Below are 20,527 nucleotides of genomic sequence, written 5' to 3'. Positions count from 1 at the left end.
AAAGATACTACCTGCAGTACTGGCAGAGTGTTACTACTGACAGTAAAGTCAGCAGCAGTGCCGGTAGTAACGATACTACCTGCAGCACTGGCAGAGTGTTACTACTGATAGTAGTAAAGATACTACCTGCAGTACTGGCAGAGTGTTACTACTGACAGCAAAGTCAGCAGCAGTGCCGGTAGTAACGATACTACCTGCAGCACTGGCAGAGGGTTACTATTGATAGTAGTAAAGATACTACCTGCAGTACTGGCAGAGTGTTACTACTTACACTAAAGTCAGCAGCAGTGCAGTTAGTAAAGATACTACCTGCAGTACTGACAGAATGTTACTATTGCTAGTAAAGCCAGTAGCAGTGACGGTAGTAAAGATACTACGTGCACCACTGTCAGAGGGTTACTATTGATAGTAGTAAAGATATTACCTGTAGTACTGGCAGAGTGTTACTACTGACAGTAAAGCCAGCAGCAGTGGCAGTAGTAAAGATACTACCTGCAGCACTGGCAGAGGGTTACTATTGAAAAGGGCAGTAGTAAAGATACATGTTTCAGTACTGACAGAATGTTACTATTGCTAGTAAAGCCAGTAGCAGTGCCGGTAGTAAAGATACTACCTGCAGCACTGGCAGAGGGTTACTATTGATAGTAGTAAAGATACTACCTGCAGTACTGGCAGAGTGTGACTACTGACAGTAAAGTCAGCAGCAGTGCCGGTAGTAACGATACTACCTTCAGTACTGGCAGAATGTTACTACTGGCAGGAACAATGGCTGCACAGGGTGGCACGAGGGCACATGGGGCAGATGTCCTGGGATGAAGGATGCTTGCATCCTCTGCGTCTCATCGCCTGACTGTGAACTATAACCTCACAACGCACCGTGTAATGTAAAAGTGAAAGCCCGGGCAACCCCGTGCTAAAAGCCGATGGCACCCTCTGCCACCCTCCGACACAGCGCGCCTTCCCCCCTGCGGAGTGTCTGCACCCGCCCCTCCGTGGCATTATAGCTCCTCCACGGATAGAGTCCGTTACACAGCCTTCTTCCGCCTCGTTGCAGATGTCAAGGCGCTACGGGCACACGTTGGTTGCCATGGCAGCGAGAGAAGCAGTCAGGTGCGGGTAATGCTGGGGAGAGCAGCAGGTGCCATCTCCTCCATAGCGCCTCCTTGTGCCCAAGCTGTGGCTAGTGAGAGGCGCAGCACATTCTTAAGAGAATAAAGTCGTTTAGAGGGGGTTGTGCCCACGCTGGCGAGATCTAAGTGCCCCCGAAGAGACCTGCGGGCTTCTCTGGTCCAGCCAGCGGGCCCTGAGGGGCTCTGTGTGACCACCGCTGTGGAGTGAGCGCCGGCGGGCTGGGCATGCCACGGTATGCCAGGGCACTCACGCCTGGCAGGTATCAGTACATGTGTCGCTCGTACGAAGTGCCTGAATGGAAATATAGACGTGCGGGTACCCGATGCCATGTGCCGTATTAGCGGCCACTCCTTGATCAATGACAGAAGCCACTCCCAGCGCTATGCCAGCAGCCAGTTCTTGCGCCATGCCAGCAGTCCACCCCTGTGCCATGCCGGGAACCGCTCCCTGCGTCACTCCAGCACTCCACCCCTGTGCCATGCCAGCAGTCCACCCCTGTGCCATGCCGGGAACCGCTCCCTGCGTCATGCCAATAGCACCTTTCTATGATATGCCAGCAGTCCACCCTTGTGCCATGCCAGCGGTCTACCCCAGTGCCATGCCAGCAACCCCTCCCTGTGTCACGCCAGCAGGCCTTCCCATGGCCATGCCAGCAGTCCATACCTGTGCCACGCCATCAGCCCCTCCTTGTGTTATGCCAATAGCACCTTTCTATGATATGCCAGCAGTCAGTTCTTGCGCCATGCCAGCAGTCCACCCCTGTATCATGCCGGGAACCGCTCCCTGCGTCACTCCAGCACTCCACCCCAGGGCCATGCCAGCAGTCCACCCCTGTGCCATGCCGGGAACCGCACCCTGCGTCATGCCAATAGCACCTTTCTATGATATGCCAGCAGTCCACCCTTGTGCCATGCCAGCGGTCTACCCCAGTGCCAGGCCAGCAACCCCTCCCTGTGTCACGCCAGCAGGCCTTCCCATGGCCATGCCAGCAGTCCATACCTGTGCCACGCCATCAGCCCCTCCTTGTGTTATGCCAATAGCACCTTTCTATGATATGCCAGCAGTCAGTTCTTGCGCCATGCCAGCAGTCCACCCCTGTATCATGCCGGGAACCGCTCCCTGCGTCACTCCAGCACTCCACCCCAGGGCCATGCCAGCAGTCCACCCCTGTGCCATGCCGGGAACCGCTCCCTGCGTCATGCCAATAGCACCTTTCTATGATATGCCAGCAGTCCACCCCTGTGCCATGCCAGCGGTCTACCCCAGTGCCATGCCAGCAACGCCTCCCTGTGTCACGCCATCAGGCCTTCCCAGGGCCATGCCAGCAGTCCATACCTGTGCCACGCCATCAGCCCCTCCTTGTGTTATGCCAATAGCACCTTTCTACGATATGCCAGCAGTCCACCCCTGTGCCATGCCAGCAGTCCACCCCTGTGCCATGCCAGCAGTCCACCCCTGTGCCATGCCAGCAGTCCACCCCTGTGACATGCCAGCAGTCCATCCTTTGCCATGCCAGCAGTCCATCCTTTGCCATGCCAGAAGTCCATCCTTTGCCATGCCAGCAGCCCCTCCCTGTGCCATGCCAGCAGTCTCTTATTGCATTATGCCACTTCATACAAGCAGTTTCCACTCGGTGTGTTACGTCAGCAGTCAGTCCGTGCGCGCGTCAGGACACCAGTCACTCCACAGCCACGCAGGCAGTCACTCTCTGTCTCGTGTAACAGCCAGTCCTGGCACCATGGCAGCAGTCACTCTTTATGCCTGTGCCAGTCTGTCGCTAGGCATACCGGAGGCGGGCGGAGGGTTGAACAAGAAGAGAGGGGAGGCAATTAAACACCCGACATTAGTACCGAGTACAGGGACCCCGCCCCCCCCCCCCCGCGCCCGGATGTCTCAGGGGCAGGTGGGTGACACCTTCCGACGCTTTAGAAGCTTCACGTCATTTTTGAAATTTCTACCAAATCGATCATCTGGAAAAATGTTTCTTCAATAATACAGATTTCTGCGGCCTTGTATGTTTCATTATTATTTATTTAATTCTTAGGACAATTTTATAGAAATATAAAACTTAAAATAAATATAGAAAAATAAGAACTTTTTTTCAATGTTTCATCCTCATCGTAATCCTTAACGAGAACCGCTGGGTTGGAGCAGCCCCCCTGCCACTAACAAGGTACAGTCAGTGGAGAACTTTCAGACACCTTGTATCTGCACAAAATACACGGTTCCAGGGAAACCAAGGATTCCTTTCACAAGATGATACATTTAGGAACAAGAGACAACATGCATCAACCAATACACGGCGCTTTCTGAACTGACTTAAGATAGTTTAGCCAATTAAATCATAAAACACAAATGTTTAATTTTAAAATAACGTGATTAGCACTTCTGATCAATTAGCAGATGGATATTTTCAGAAATTAAGACCTACAAATTTCACTTCTCCTAAAAAACTGTTATGTTTGACCCCCTAATCACAGACACACTGGCCATTGTTAAAAGTGTTTTATTTCTCTAAGCCATGGCTACTGGCAAACATTTTCCTAGGGCCACAAAGTTGGATCTGTGATGTGACTGAGCGCAGCATTGATGCCAACAGGGGGCAGTCGGAGGATTAGTGGCAAAGTTGGGGTAGGGAAAGTGAAGCACATACATCTAGTGTTTGAATTGCACAATGTGTAACCAAAATCTTGGGATTAATCCCGGCTTCTCCACTTAACTAAGTTGTGTGATCCTAGGAAACAGTTTTATTTCACTTTCCCTCCTTTTTATACATTATCACATATGAGGCTCTCGAAATACATTACTTTGGTGTGTGCGCTATACAAAATCTTTGCCTGTGTTTGATTTAATAATCTATCATTTTGTTCATGTTTAACACAAACCCAGGCCACCCAAAGAGTGCACAAAACAACCGACTTGCCTCTCAGTTCACTATTGGTATTGTGGCTCTGTGTGTGGGAGGAAGGGAGAATGAAAGTTTCTAAATGCATGTTTGAAAACTATCACTTTAAAAAAACACTTCTAAATGCACTGACATCATCTTATATATGGTGTTCTGCAAGTTAATGAAATACACTTGTTGAATTGTGAACAGAGTTTACCATGCTTTTTCATCTTTACTGTAAGATGTCTGTAAAAATGAAGGTATTTCTAAAGTTAAGTGGTGCCGGACACCCTAGTCACTTCCTTTCTTTAACGTGAATTAACCTTTAAATAAAGGCTTGCTTGTTTATTTAACATCTTTGTAATGTCCCTGCTGAGTCCAGGAAACTGCAGCCCTGTGCTGCTGTTCACCAGGGGTGAATGTGATGTCAGGAAGGCCACATGTGCCCCCCCCCCAACACACACCCAGGCAGTACTTTGAGCATCCCTGCAATCCAAGCCATCTTTCTTAGTCTCCAAATTGGGTCAATCCTGATTCTAATCCTTAAAATGTGATGCTGAGAATTTATGTGAGCAATTTGGGCCAGATAAGGAAAAATGCCTTTGTCTGCAATCTTTAGCAGATAATTCATCGATGACTTCGCAGAAGACAGGTTTTTTTATCTTTTCTACAACCCCTTTAATCAGTGCTCTTTTCACTTTATTCAAAGAAAGTGAGTTTTCCATTTGTAAAATACCAATCCCTAAGGGTGCTTCTGGCAAAGTTCAGTATTCCTCAGGAGGCTACATTTAGCTGGTCCAGGACATCTATGGACAAAAGTGAAAGTTTCTCTCAACTCTAACATAAAGTACATGACTGAACTAGCCAGCTTCATGAGAGGAGACCCCCAGCCAGGCTTAGATCCTGAATCATGCAACTAGCCGGGATGGCCGGGGGTCTTTTTAAGCACAGGCTTCCTTATTTTTCCCAATTTGGTTTTGGGGAATTAATTTCCCAAGAACAGCCTTGTTTTAATGGTCATACCAATAAGTCACAGTAATGAGCATCAAACGGTTTAAGTGCATTTGATTGAAGAAGAAAGGGTAATTTTTTTAAAACGGCTAGATGTTTGTTTTAACTTGTCAGAGATGAAGACCTAGCACTAGATTTAGAGTTTGGCACAGAGAGAGGGCCTTCTGATGGCCTGGCTGGCTCATGTAGGGTCAGGCGGAACTTCAATCTGTCCCCACGACTCCATCTCTGCCGCTGACATACACCTCTGACATCTCCGACGGGGTACGAGCAGGTTTGATCAGGTGTCCCATTTAGAGTTGGCAATGAAATGGCCACTATTCACTTTCTGTCATTACCAGGTAAAACCTGGCAGGAAGAGGCATCAAAAATTGCAAACTGGCCCGTTCACCATGGGAGACAACTCCCATGGTGTGCGGGTCATTCATTTTTTTTTATTTAATTTATTTATTTATTTTATTTTCTAAAACAAAATCCGGCTTGCTTTGGCATTTCGTTAAAAAAAAAAAAAAAAAGTTTCAAATTTGGTAGACGTTACTGTTATGTTGACTGTGCTGCCTATCAAACTTTTGATACATTGGTGCTTCCTGACCATGTAAGCGGAGTCCGCTGGATGGGTGAACATCTCTAGGTCTCAGGAAAGGGTACTTCATCAGGGCCACAGTGTAAAGACATCCTCCGCTCTCTAGACACATGTTTCTGTGTTTAGCCTTAACAGCATTACCTGCAATAAGCTTGGTGAAAAATGACAGGAACTTTGAAGTAAGCGTACTGCATTTACCATAATGCAATGGGGTGGACTGCGCTGGGGTGAGAGGCAGTGTGCTCCCTCCCAACTTGTGCAGAAAGTTGTAAACATGAAGTTTTCCAGGAGAGTCAATTTAAAAGACCTAAACAAACCTTTGCTGCTTTTCAAGATCTGCAATAAATTTGATAATTGTAAATTGGGCTCTGATTTTCATTGCAGCCTAGCTGGGGAGTGGGGTATTTTTCTGTTTTCATCCTGCGCTCATTCCTGATGCTGGAAGCAGGAGTTATCAACTCGGAGTAACAATAGTGGGAACAAGAAGAGAGGGCCAAGGTCGCACGAGCTGTCTGTTCTCTTGTAACACCTCGTGCTGACAGAAGACTCGCCTCCCTTTACAAGCCTTTGTTTCACGTGTCCACCGCCTGCAGGAAGGCCACTTGTGCACATGAAACCTTGCAAGCAGTGTTCCTTGGTGCAGTGTCACTCTTGCACAATCACTTGTGATCTTCACGACTGCTTGTGTCCCTGGCCCATGATGTGCCGCGCATGAGCTGTGGGCTCTGCTGTGCCTCTGTTGTAGCGCTTCACACACAGACCTCAGTTAACCTACAGTGTTGTGGGGGAGGGGCTTTGTTGTGTGTAAGAATTGTGCGTCCCAAAAGTCAAGTGCACATCACTGTATGGGACCCACAGAAGGAGTGTGAGGTATAGAGTCCTGGGGGCGTATCTCGGCAGCCCTCCCCCAGAGGGGTGTTACCCCCACTAAGACACACCCATCCAACTCAGGCACCAATTGTCTGGAGACCCTGACAATCAAAGGGAGTTGGGGTCACCTGATGCCCGTCCCAGCGCTGCCCGTGAACCAGCTCACCTGTGACAATGCGTCACAGATCAACAAAAAACAGGGCGTAGACTAAAGGGCATATTTATGAGAAAGTGGTGCATCGGTCCTGCCCCCACCTAACGATACCATGGTTCTGCGGTATTTACAATACCACAACAGTATCAGAATTGTTTATGCTTTTGTGGCGCTTTGCTGCACTAGCATAAAAAATGTTAACCCTAGTGCAGCAAAGCACAGGGAGGCCCATCCATTTTATTGTGCGTGTCATTTTAACGCCTGCCTTCAGGAGGTCCATTGTGGGGATGTGAAGATGAGACGGTGGCCCATTGAGGGGTGTGAGGATGAGGGGGGTGGCCAATTGAGAGGGTGTGCGGATAAGATGGTGGCCCATTGAGGGGGTGTGCTGATGAGACGGTGGCCCATTGAGGGGGTGTGAAGATAAGAGGATGGCCCATTATGGGAGTGTGAAGATGAGACAGTGGCCCATTGAGGGGGTGTGAAGATGAGACAGTGGCCCATTTAGGGGGATTGAAGATGAGGCGGTGGCCCATTGAGGGGATGAGAAGATGAGACGGTGGCCCATTGAGGGGGTGTGAAGATGAGAGGAAGGCCCATTGAGGGGGTGTGAAGATGAGACTGTGGCCCATTGTGGGGATGTGAAGATGAGATGGTGGCCCATTGAGGGGTGTGAGGATGAGGGGGGTGGCCTATTGAGGGGGTGTGCAGATAAGACTGTGGCCCATTGAGGGTGTGTGCTGATGAGATGGTGCCCATTGAGGGGGTGTGAAGATGAGAGGATGGCCCATTGAGGGAGTGTGAAGATGAGACAGTGGCCCATTGAGGGTGTGTGAAGATGAGACGGTGGCTCATTGAGGGGGTGTGCAGATGAGGCGGTGGCCCATTGAGGGGGGGTGAAGATGAGACGGTGGCCCATTGAGGGGGTGTGAAGATGAGAGGGTGGCCCCATTGAGGGGATGTGAAGATGAGGTGGTGGCCCATTGAGGGGGTGTGAAGATGAGACAGTGGTCCATTGAGGGTGTGTGAAGATGAGACGGTGGCCCATCGAGGGGGTGTGAAAATGAGGTTGTGGCCCATTGAGGGGGGGTGAACATGAGGCGGTGGCCCATTGAGGGGATGGGAAGATGAGACGCTGGCCCATTGAGGGTGTGTGAAGATGGGAGGGTGGCCCATTGAGGGGGTGTGAAGATGAGACAGTGGCCCATTGAGGGGGTGTGAAGATGAGATGGTGGTCCATTGAGGGGGTGTGAAGGTGAGAGGGTGGCACATTGAGGGGGTGTGAAGATGAGACGGTGGCCCCATTTAGGGGGTGTGAAGATGAGACGGTGGCCCATAGAGGGGGGTGAAGATGCGAGGGTGACCCATTGAGGGGGTGTGCGGATCAGTGCGCGGCCCAGAGAGGGGGGTGCAGGTCAGTGCTGAGGGAGTATGCGGCCCAGCGCCCAGAAGTGATGTGTGTACCTGTTTCAGGACGCCATGATCACTTCGAAGCGCCCGCGCACGCCTTAGGTCATCCCTTACCTCCATCCTCCGAGTTGTCACCCTGCACCCCGGATTCATCCTTTCTCCTCTCCCTCTATGGAGCGTTCACGACCTGCTGCAGGTTCGGGGTGCGTTGGGGCTTCCGATATCGGGGCGCTACTTGGAGGGTAAACTGCAGCTCACGGGGTGCGTGCCCCCCCCCCCAAAACCGAGACACAACACGTCTCCCGGACTTCAAAGGAGCCCCCCCCAGTGGTCGAGTCATCCGACACCCACCCTTGTATCATGCCCCCACCGAACACCCATGGAAGTGAGCGTGAGTACACGCACCTATTCACCCGTGCAAGCGGGACACGTGCAGACACCGGGAGCTTCAGGGGGACCCGTTGCACCCTAATCTGCTCGGAGAGGTTCCCAAAACCTAACCTATCCTCCTGTGGGTCAAAACCTACTCCCTGCAAGGGCGGGGAGGAGAGATTGTTAGGAACAAGAGTGTGTGTGTGCACCTGTCCGTGTTAGATTGTGTCTGTGCGTGCGTGCGTGTCTGTGTGCGTGACCTGAGTGATGCAGCGAGGATGCTCCCTGCGTGAGTGCTGAAGTAGGGGACGTCCCTGCAAGGGTGGGGTAGGGAGGTTGTTAGGGGCAGGTATCTGTCCGTGTGAGATTGTGTCTGTGCGCGTGTGTGCGCGTGTGTGTCTTGAGTGGTGCAGCGAGGATGCTCCCTGCGTGACTGCTGAAGAAGGGGACAACCCTGCAAAGGTGGTGGTGGGGGCGGGGGTGGGGTGTAAGTTGTTATGAGCAAGTGTGTGTGCATCTGCGCGTGTGTGATTATGCGGGTGTGTGTCTGTGTCTCTTGAGTGGTGATCAGTGCTCACTACGGTCATGGTGCGGCGAGGATGCCCCTGAGTGAGCGGCGAGGCGCCTGGTGTCCACCTGGCCCGTGTATACCACAGGAGTCAGGAACAGCCCAAGTGCCTAAAGTGCAGAGGACACTAACAAGGGCACAACCCTGCATCCACCCCTGCACATCCTGTGTGTGTGTGTGTGTGTGAGTGTCTATGTGTGTGTGTGTGTGTCTGTGTGTGCTTCCACCCGACCCGTGTACACCACGGGAGTCAGAAACAGTCCAAGTGCTTAAAGTGTTACGCCTGCATCCACCTCTGCGCATCCTGTGTGTGTGTCTGTGTGTGTGTGCTTCCACCGGACCCGGGTATACCACGGGAGTCAGAAACAGTCCAAGTGCTTAAAGTGTAAAGGACACTAACAATGGCACAACCCTGCATCCACCTCTGCACATCCTGTGTGTGTGCGTGCGTGTGTGTCTATGTGTGTGTGTGTGTGTGGGTGTGCGCCTCCACCTGACCTGTGTATACCACGGGAGCCAGAACCAGTTCAGGTCCTTTGTGTAAAGTGTAAAGGACACTAACAACGGTACAACCCTGCACCACCTCTGCACAGTGTGTGTGTGTCGGTGGGTGTTGTGTGTGCTCGCGGCAGACAGGGGGTGTGCACTTATGTGGTGGGAAGACTGACAACTATCATAAAACAACATTCAACCTGTTAGACCATACGACCCCCTCCCCGAATGAGGGACACCCCCTTATCGAAGATGCACACGCGCTGCCTTTGTACCATTCTCATAAACCAGGACAGAGTCTGGAAAGCCGGAGAATCAAGCGCCGGGCTCTCCGAGGAAAGCTTCAGCGCTATGTGAATGCACCTGTCAGACAACACACACTTCTAGCCGACTACGAGCCCTTCCTCTGGTACTCGAGGGCTCTGTAGTACCCTAATGTACCCCACCACTAGCACTCCGAAGTGCCTCTGACCCGCACGTGGCGCTATATAGAACACAATAACTCACACCCGAGTCTGCGCTGTCGCCCTGGACTGTGGCGAGTGAAATTAATGTGGGGTGTGTGTGTGATGGGGTCAATTTTCTAGCTACGGAAGCGCCCGGGCTCCCCTTTCAGAAGAATACTACCAAAGTTTCCAATGCTGGGGGATATCGGGGGTCTGTGCGCACATAACTAGTCCTAACACAATTTCTATACATTTCGAAAAACAGGCAAGTAGCAGCGAAATTCGCAAAGCGCCCCGATGAGAAACAAAGCGAGGGTCGGACAGGAGGTTACAGTTTGCGGGTGGGGGGCTTCAGATGACGCAGGCGCGTACCCCCTCTTCAGACACAGACCCCATCCCCAGACTCACCTTGGCACAGCAGCAGAGCCCCGGCTGCCAGGCTGAGGAGCAGGGCAGGGGTGCGGGCTGGCAGCGGAGCCCTGCCCCGGGCACTGGGGCACATCCTGCCCTCGGGGCACCCTTCACCCACTGCGGGGAGGGGGCTTACTGGCGGGGGCTGCCGCACGGCGGTCCCGAGAGGCGCAGCATCGGGGCTCCAGGGCGCAGGGCATCCACATGCCCGGGGTTCAAGGGTCTCGGACTGGGCAGGCACCAAGGTCCTGGCCGGTCGTCACTCCTGGCACCCAGGGGCCTCCTCCAGGGGTCCAGGGGGGCCGGGGGCCCTTGTGGCACCGGTGCCGGGTAGGAATCCGCTGCGTCGGATGCAGGAAGCGGGAGCAGCTGCTCGTCCTGAGCAGGTCCGTGGAATAAAACACTCCTAGCGCAGGGACCGATGGCAGGCTGGCAGAGAGGCGGGGGAGCAGGGGGAGAGGCAGGGGAGGGGGCAGACTGGGAGGGGAGGGGGCAAATAGGCAGGGGAAGGGGCAGGGCAGGGGCAGACTGGCAGGAGATGGGGCAAACAGGCAGGGGAAGGGACAGGGCAGGGGGCAGACTGGCAGGAGAGGGGGCAAACAGGCAGGGGAAGGGGCAGGGGAGGGGCAGACTGGCAGGGGAGGGGGGAAAGAGGCAAGGGAAGGGGTGGGGGAGGGGGCATACAGGCAGGGGAAGGGGAGGGGACAGGCTGGTAGGGGAGGGGGCAAACAGGCAGGGGAAGGGGTATAGGAGGGGGCAGACTGGCAGGGGAGGAGGCAAACAGGCAGGGGAAGGGGCAGGGGAGGGGCAGACTGGCAGGGAAGGGGGGAACAGGCAGGGGTAGGGGAGGGGGCAAACAATCAGGGGATGGGGCAAACAGGCAGGGGGAGGGGCAGGGGAGGGGGCCAAGGTAGGGGCATACAGTCAGGAGAGTGGGAAGCGGAAGGGCTAAACTTTTGGGGCGGTGCAGGGGAAGGGGCACACAGTCAGGTGAGGGGAAGAGGCGAACGTGCAGGGTGGGAGTCAGGGGAAGGGGAAGGTGCACACAGGGGAGGGGGCAAAGGAAGAGGCAAACAGCGGAGTGGGCAAACAAGGGGCACACACTCAAAGGAGGGGGCAGGTGAACGGGCAAGGGAACAAGGCGCAAGGCACACCTTGGGGGGTGGAAGAGGGAGACAGGCAGAGGCAGGAGGAGGGACCGGGCTGAGTGTGCAATGCACACTGAGGGGACACTTGAGGAAGACATAGGCAACAGGGGAGAGCAGGGTCTGGCAGAAAGTGGGGGTACTCTGCACACTGAGAGGGAGCCCCAAGGGTCCAGAAGGAGGCAGGTAGAGGGGGTGAGCAGAGGGTGGCAGAGAATGTGGGATACTGTACACACTGAGGTGGGGTCCCCGGGGTGAAAGAGGGAGGCAGACAGCGGGGGAGAGCAGAGGGTGGCAGAGACAGGAGGGGGGGGGGGGCGAACTGAGTGTCAAATGCACACTGAGGGAACACTTGAGGGAGACACGGGCAACAGGGGAGAGCTGGGGATGGCAGAGAGTGGGGGTACTGTGCACACTGAGAGGAAGCCCCAAAGGCCCCGAAAGAGGCAGGCAGCAGGGGAGAGCTGAGGCTGGCAGAGGCAGGAGGAGGGACCGGGCTGAGTGTGCAATGCACACTGAGGGTGCACTTGAGGGAGACACAGGCAGCAGGGGAGAGCTGCGGCTGGCAGAGAGTGGGGGTACTCTGCACACTGAGAGGGAGCCCCAAGGGCCCAGAAGGAGCCAGGCAGCAGGGGAGAGCTGAGGCTGGCAGAGGCAGGAGGAGGGACCGGGCTGAGTGTGCAATGCACACTGAGGGGGCACTTGAGGGAGACACAGGCAGCAGGAGAGAGCTGCGGCTGGCAGAGAGTGGGGGTACACTGTACACTGAGAGGGAGCCCCAAGGGTCCAGAAGGAGGCAGGCGGCAGGGGAAAGTTGAGGCTGGCAGAGGCAGGAGGAGGGACCGGGCTGAGTGTGCAATGCACACTGAGGGGGCACTTGAGGGAGACACAGGCAGCAGGAGAGAGCTGCGGCTGGCAGAGAGTGGGGGTACTCTGTACACTGAGAGGGAGCCCCAAGGGTCCAGAAGGAGGCAGGCGGCAGGGGAAAGTTGAGGCTGGCAGAGGCAGGAAGAGGCACCCAGCTGAGTGTGCAATGCACACGGGGGTGGGGGGGGGCACTTATGGGATAGTTGTAGACAGACAGCAGGGAAGCGCAGAGTCAGTGAGAGTCAGTCACGGGAGGGGAGCGTGCAATGCACACTGAGGGGGCCCTGGCGGGAGAGAGGGGGGAGTCAGGCAGCAGGGGCGGGCTGAAGCAGAGTTAGGGGTCGAGGTGAGTGTGCAATGCACACGGGGGTGGGGGGCGCTTGTGGGGTAGATGTAGATAGACAGCAGTAGAGTCAGTGAGAGTCAGTCATGGGAGGGGCGGGGAGCGTGCGGACAGAGCGAGACAGGCAGCAGAGACAGCAGAGACGGCTCGGAGAGACAGCAGGGGAGATGCGAGAATGGGAGGTGTCACTGTGGGTGAGGGTGGGGGTCACGCAGAGGGGTCTGGGAGAGGGCAATGCGCACTGACATTTTAAACGAGGGATAGGGAAGGAGAGGGGACAGCAGACCAGAAGGTCGGGGTGGGCGGGATAGATAAGGGGGGGGGGCACGGTACAGGGAGGAGAAGAAAGCATCCAGTGTGGGCGCTGTCGAGCAGGGCCAGCAGGTGGGTAGACCACCTGAGAGGGGTGACAGGGGAGACCAGAAACTGCAGAGAGTGGGGTACTGTGCACACTGAGAGGTGGGGCAGGGGAGACTAGAAACTGGCAGATAGGGGGGTACTGTGAACACTGAGAGGGGGGTAGGGGAGACCAGAAACTGGTAGAGAGTGGGGTACTGTGCACACTGAGAGGGGGGCAGGGGAGACCAGAAACTGCAGAGAGTGGGGTACTGTGCACACTGAGAGGTGGGGCAGGGGAGACTAGAAACTGGCAGATAGGGGGTACTGTGAACACTGAGGGGGGGCAGAGGGAACAGAAGCAGAAGGACAGCAGGGGAGACCTGTCGCTGGCAGAGTGGGGGTACTGTGCACACTGAGGGCTCTTAGTGCACACAGATGCAGGCTGAAGGCTCTTAGTACACCCAGGTACAGGCTGAAGGCTCTTAGTACACACAGGTGCAGGCTGAAAGCTCTTAGTACACAGAGGTGCAGGCTGAAGGCTCTTAGTACACACAGGTGCAGGGTGAAAGCTCTTAGTACACACAGGTGCAGGCTGAAGGCTCTTAGTACACACAGATGCAGGGGCTGAAGGATCTTAGTAAACAATGGAGCAGGCTGAAGGCTCTTAGTACACACAGGTGCAGGGTGAAAGCTCTTATTATACACAGGTGCAGGCTGAAGGCTCTTAGTACACACAGGTGCAGGCTGAAGGCTCTTAGTACACACGGGTGTAGGCTGAAGGCTCTTAGTACACACGGGTGCAGGCTGAAGGCTCTTAGTACACACGGGTGTAGGCTGAAGGCTCTTAGTACACACAGGTGCAGGGTGTACTGACATGGCATGCACCCAGGTCCAAGCCTACGGTTTTTAGTACACGGAGGAGCAGGCTGAAGGCTCTTAGTATGCAAAGGGCAGAGTGTACTGACATTGCATGCACACAGCTGCAGGCTGTAGGCCCTTAGTACACACGGGTGCATGCTGAAAGCTCTTAGTATACACGAGCGCATGCTGAAGGCTCTTAGCACACACCTATACATGCTGAAAGCTCTTAGTACACACAGGTGCAGGCTGAAGGCTCTTAGTACACACGGGTGCAGGCTGAAGGCTCTTCGTACACACAGATGCAGGCTGAAGTCTCTTAGTACACACGGGTGGACGTTGAAGGCTTTTAGTACACACAGGTGCAGTCTTAGGCTCTTAGTACCCACAGGTGTATGCTGAAGGCTCTTAGTACACACAGGTGCAGGGTGCACTGATATAGCATGCACACAGGTGCAGGCCTACAGCTTTTAGTACACGGAGGAGCAGGCTGAAGGACCTCAGTACAAACAGGTGCGGAGTGTACTGACATTGCATGCACACAGGTGTAGGCTGTCGTCCCTTAGTACACACGGGTGCATGCTGAAAGCTCTTAGCACAGAGCGGTGCAGGCTGAAGGTTCTTAGTACACACTGGTGCAGTCTGAAGGGTGTTAGTACAAACAGGTGCAAGCTTCTGCCATTAGTACACACAGGTGCAGGCTTAGGCTCCTAGAACACACAGGTGCAGGCTTATGCTATTAGTACACACAGGTGCAGGCTTAGGGTCTTAGTACTCACAGGTGCAGGCTTAGGTTCTTAGTACACATAGGTGCAGGCTAAAAGGTCTTAGTACATAGGTGTAGGCTAAAGGCTCTTAGTACACACGGGTGTAGGCTGAAGGCTCTTAGTACACACAGGTGCAGGGTTAGGATCTTAGTACACACAGGTGCAGGGAGTACTGACATAGCATGCACACAGGTGAAGGACTATGGCTTTTAGTACACAGAGGAGCAGGCTGAAGGCTCTTAGTACACACAGGTGCAGGCTGAAGGCTCTTTGTACACACGGGTGCAGGCTTAGGCTCTTAGTACTCACGGGTGCAGGCTTAGGTTCTTATTACACATAGGTGCAGGCTAAAAGGTTTTAGTACATAGGTGTAGGCCAAAGGCTCTTAGTACACACGGGTGTAGGCTGAAATCTCTTAGTACACACAGGTGCAGGATTAGGCTCTTAGTACACACAGGTGCAGGGTGTACTGACATAGCATGCACACAGGTGAAGGACTATGACTTTTAGTACACAGAAGAGCAGGCTGAAGGCTCTTAGTAAACACAGGTGCAGAGTGTACCGACATTCCTTGCACACAGGGGCAGGATGTAGGCTCTTAGTACATACAGGTGCATGCTGAAAGCTCTTAGTACACACAGGTGCAGGCTGAAGGCTCTTAGTACACACAGGTGGAGGCTGAAGGCTCCTAGTACACACAGGTGCAGGCTGGAGGTCTTAGTACACACAGGTTAAGGCTTAGGCTCTTAGTACACATAGGTGCAGGGCGAAGGCTCTTAGTACACACAGGAGCAGGCTTAGGCTCTTAGTTCACACAGGTGCATGCAGAAGGCTCTTAGTACACACAGGTGCAGGCTGAAAGTTCTTAGTACACACGGGTGCAGGCTGAAAGCTCTTAGTACACAGAGGTGCAGGCTGAAGGCTCTTAGCTGTTAGTACACACAGGTGCAGGCTTATGCTATTAGAACACGCAGGTGCAGGCTTAGGCTCTTAGTTCACACGGGTGCAGGCTTAGGCTCTTAGTACACTCGGGTGCATACTTAAGGCTCTTAGTACACTTGGGTGCAGGCTTAGGCTCTTAGTACACACGGGTGCAGGCTTAATGCTCTTAGTACACACCGGTGCAGGCTTAGGCTCTTAGTACACACAGGTGCAGGCTTAGGCTCTTAGTACACACGGGTCCAGGCATAGGCTCTTAGTACACACGGGTGCAGGCTGAAAGCTCTTAGTGCACAGGTGCAGGCTGAAAGCTCTTAGTACACAGGTACAGGCTGAAGGCTTTTAGTACACACTGGTGCAGGCTTAGGTTCTTAGTACACACAGGTGCACATTTAGGCTTTTAGTACACACGGGTGCAGGCTTAGGCTGTAAGTAGACACAGGAGCAGGCTTAGGCTCTTAGTACACACGGGTGAAGGTTGAAAGCTCTTAGTACACACAGTTACAGGCTGAAGGGTCTTAGTACACACGGGTGCAGGCTTAGCCTCTTAGTACACACGGGTGCAGGCTGAAGTCTCGTAGTACATACGGGTGCAGGCTTAGGCTCTTAATACACACGGTCCAGGCTTGAGCTCTTACTACACAAAGGTGCAGGCTGAAAGCTCTTAGTACAGAGGTGCAGGCTGAAAGCTCTTAGTACACACTGGTGCAGGCTTAGGCTCTTAGTACACACAGGTGAAGGCTGAAAGCTTTTTGTACACATGGATGCAGGCTGAAGGCTCTTAGTACACAGCGGTGCAGGCTGAAGGCTGTTAGTACACACAGGTGAAGGCTTATGCTATTAGTACACACAGGAGGAGGCTTAGGCTCTTAGTACACACAGGTGCAGGCTGAAAGCTCTTAGTACACACAGGTGCAGGCTTAGTGCACACAGGTGCAGGCTGAAGGCTCTTAGTGCACACAGGTGCAGGCTTAGGCTCTTAGTACACACAGGTGCAGGCTGAAAGCTCTTAGTACACACAGGTGCAGGCTTAAGGCTCTTAGTACACACAGGTGCAGGGTGAAAGCTCTTAGTACACACAGGTGCAGGCTGAAGGCTCTTAGTACACACAGATGCAGGGGCTGAAGGATCTTAGTAAACAGAGTTGCAAGCTGAAGGCTCTTAGTACACAGAGTTGCAGTGGCTGAGGGCTCTTAGTACACACAGGTGCAGGGGCTGAAGGTCCTGGGTGCAGGGGCTGAGGGCTCTTAGTGCACACACAGGTGCAGGGGCTGAAGGCTCTTACTACACACGGGTGCAGGGGCTGAAGGCTCTTAGTACACACGGGTGCAGGCTGAAGGCTCTTAGTACACACAGGTGGATGCTGAAGGCTCCTAGTACACACAGGTGCAGGCTGAAGGTCTTAGTACACACAGGTTAAGGCTTAGGCTCTTAGTACACATAGGTGTAGGCTGAAATCTCTTAGTACACACAGGTGCAGGATTAGGCTCTTAGTACACACAGGTGCAGGGTGTACTGACATAGCATGCACACAGGTGAAGGACTATGACTTTTAGTACACAGAAGAGCAGGCTGAAGGCTCTTAGTAAACACAGGTGCAGAGTGTACCGACATTCCTTGCACACAGGTGCAGGATGTAGGCTCTTAGTACATACAGGTGCATGCTGAAAGCTTTTAGTACACACAGGTGCAGGCTGAAGGCTCATAGTACACACAGGTGGAGGCTGAAGGCTCCTAGTACACACAGGTGCAGGCTGAAGGTCTTAGTACACACAGGTTAAGGCTTAGGCTCTTAGTACACATAGGTGCAGGGCGAAGGCTCTTAGTACACACAGGAGCAGGCTTAGGCTCTTAGTTCACACAGGTGCATGCAGAAGGCTCTTAGTACACACAGGTGCAGGCTGAAAGTTCTTAGTACACACGGGTGCAGGCTGAAAGCTCTTAGTACACAGAGGTGCAGGCTGAAGGCTCTTAGCTGTTAGTACACACAGGTGCAGGCTTATGCTATTAGAACACGCAGGTGCAGGCTTAGGCTCTTAGTTCACACGGGTGCAGGCTTAGGCTCTTAGTTCACTCGGGTGCATACTTAAGGCTCTTAGTACACTTGGGTGCAGGCTTAGACTCTTAGTACACACGGGCGCAGGCTTAATGCTCTTAGTACACACCGGTGCAGGCTTAGGCTCTTAGTACACACAGGTGCAGGCTTAGGCTCTTAGTACACACGGGTCCAGGCATAGGCTCTTAGTACACACGGGTGCAGGCTGAAAGCTCTTAGTGCACAGGTGCAGGCTGAAAGCTCTTAGTACACAGGTACAGGCTGAAGGCTTTTAGTACACACTGGTGCAGGCTTAGGTTCTTAGTACACACAGGTGCACATTTAGGCTTTTAGTACACACGGGTGCAGGCTTAGGCTGTAAGTACACACAGGAGCAGGCTTAGGCTCTTAGTACACACGGGTGAAGGTTGAAAGCTCTTAGTACACACAGTTACAGGCTGAAGGGTCTTAGTACACACGGGTGCAGGCTTAGCCTCTTAGTACACACGGGTGCAGGCTGAAGTCTCGTAGTACATACGGGTGCAGGCTTAGGCTCTTAATACACACGGTCCAGGCTTGAGCTCTTACTACACAAAGGTGCAGGCTGAAAGCTCTTAGTACAGAGGTGCAGGCTGAAAGCTCTTAGTACACACTGGTGCAGGCTTAGGCTCTTAGTACACACAGGTGAAGGCTGAAAGCTTTTTGTACACATGGATGCAGGCTGAAGGCTCTTAGTACACAGCGGTGCAGGCTGAAGGCTGTTAGTACACACAGGTGAAGGCTTATGCTATTAGTACACACAGGAGGAGGCTTAGGCTCTTAGTACACACAGGTGCAGGCTGAAAGCTCTTAGTACACACAGGTGCAGGCTTAGTGCACACAGGTGCAGGCTGAAGGCTCTTAGTGCACACAGGTGCAGGCTTAGGCTCTTAGTACACACAGGTGCAGGCTGAAAGCTCTTAGTACACACAGGTGCAGGCTTAAGGCTCTTAGTACACACAGGTGCAGGGTGAAAGCTCTTAGTACACACAGGTGCAGGCTGAAGGCTCTTAGTACACACAGATGCAGGGGCTGAAGGATCTTAGTAAACAGAGTTGCAAGCTGAAGGCTCTTAGTACACAGAGTTGCAGTGGCTGAGGGCTCTTAGTACACACAGGTGCAGGGGCTGAAGGTCCTGGGTGCAGGGGCTGAGGGCTCTTAGTGCACACACAGGTGCAGGGGCTGAAGGCTCTTACTACACACGGGTGCAGGGGCTGAAGGCTCTTAGTACACACGGGTGCAGGCTGAAGGCTCTTAGTACACACAGGTGGATGCTGAAGGCTCCTAGTACACACAGGTGCAGGCTGAAGGTCTTAGTACACACAGGTTAAGGCTTAGGCTCTTAGTACACATAGGTGTAGGCTGAAATCTCTTAGTACACACAGGTGCAGGATTAGGCTCTTAGTACACACAGGTGCAGGGTGTACTGACATAGCATGCACACAGGTGAAGGACTATGACTTTTAGTACACAGAAGAGCAGGCTGAAGGCTCTTAGTAAACACAGGTGCAGAGTGTACCGACATTCCTTGCACACAGGTGCAGGATGTAGGCTCTTAGTACATACAGGTGCATGCTGAAAGCTTTTAGTACACACAGGTGCAGGCTGAAGGCTCATAGTACACACAGGTGGAGGCTGAAGGCTCCTAGTACACACAGGTGCAGGCTGAAGGTCTTAGTACACACAGGTTAAGGCTTAGGCTCTTAGTACACATAGGTGCAGGGCGAAGGCTCTTAGTACACACAGGAGCAGGCTTAGGCTCTTAGTTCACACAGGTGCATGCAGAAGGCTCTTAGTACACACAGGTGCAGGCTGAAAGTTCTTAGTACACACGGGTGCAGGCTGAAAGCTCTTAGTACACAGAGGTGCAGGCTGAAGGCTCTTAGCTGTTAGTACACACAGGTGCAGGCTTATGCTATTAGAACACGCAGGTGCAGGCTTAGGCTCTTAGTTCACACGGGTGCAGGCTTAGGCTCTTAGTTCACTCGGGTGCATACTTAAGGCTCTTAGTACACTTGGGTGCAGGCTTAGACTCTTAGTACACACGGGCGCAGGCTTAATGCTCTTAGTACACACCGGTGCAGGCTTAGGCTCTTAGTACACACAGGTGCAGGCTTAGGCTCTTAGTACACACGGGTCCAGGCATAGGCTCTTAGTACACACGGGTGCAGGCTGAAAGCTCTTAGTGCACAGGTGCAGGCTGAAAGCTCTTAGTACACAGGTACAGGCTGAAGGCTTTTAGTACACACTGGTGCAGGCTTAGGTTCTTAGTACACACAGGTGCACATTTAGGCTTTTAGTACACACGGGTGCAGGCTTAGGCTGTAAGTACACACAGGAGCAGGCTTAGGCTCTTAGTACACACGGGTGAAGGCTGAAAGCTCTTAGTACACACGGTTACAGGCTGAAGGGTCTTAGTACACACGGGTGCAGGCTTAGCCTCTTAGTACACACAGGTGCAGGCTGAAGGCTCATAGTACACACGGGTGCAGGCTTAGGCTCTTAGTACACACGGGTGCAAGCTTAGGCTCTTAATACACACGGTCCAGGCTTGAGCTCTTACTACACACAGGTGCAGGCTGAAAGCTCTTAGTACAGAGGTGCAGGCTGAAAGCTCTTAGTACACACTGGTGCAGGCTTAGGCTCTTAGTACACACAGGTGAAGGCTGAAAGCTTTTTGTACACATGGATGCAGGCTGAAGGCTCTTAGTACACAGCGGTGCAGGCTGAAGGCTGTTAGTACACACAGGTGAAGGCTTATGCTATTAGTACACACAGGAGGAGGCTTAGGCTCTTAGTACACACAGGTGCAGGCTGAAAGCTCTTAGTACACACAGGTGCAGGCTTAGTGCACACAGGT

General features: G+C 53.3%; 1 protein-coding gene across 1 annotated transcript in view; it reads right to left on the bottom strand.

Moving 5' to 3' along the window:
* LOC138266501 (transmembrane protein 132D-like) overlaps window positions 1–10,759 on the bottom strand; it is a 1,755,118-nt gene extending 1,744,359 nt beyond the window's left edge. The window contains exon 1 of the mRNA XM_069215367.1: window positions 10,333–10,759. Within this exon, the coding sequence (XP_069071468.1) occupies window positions 10,333–10,426 (94 nt within the window). The 5' untranslated portion in view covers window positions 10,427–10,759. The remainder of the gene's footprint in view (window positions 1–10,332) is intronic.
* Window positions 10,760–20,527: the final 9,768 nt, after the last annotated feature.

Source organism: Pleurodeles waltl, chromosome 11 (assembly GCF_031143425.1).
Source record: "Pleurodeles waltl isolate 20211129_DDA chromosome 11, aPleWal1.hap1.20221129, whole genome shotgun sequence".
NCBI classification, from domain to species: domain Eukaryota; kingdom Metazoa; phylum Chordata; class Amphibia; order Caudata; family Salamandridae; genus Pleurodeles; species Pleurodeles waltl.
Note: the sequence above shows the minus strand (reverse complement) of the source record. Positions and strands in the feature narration are given on the sequence as shown.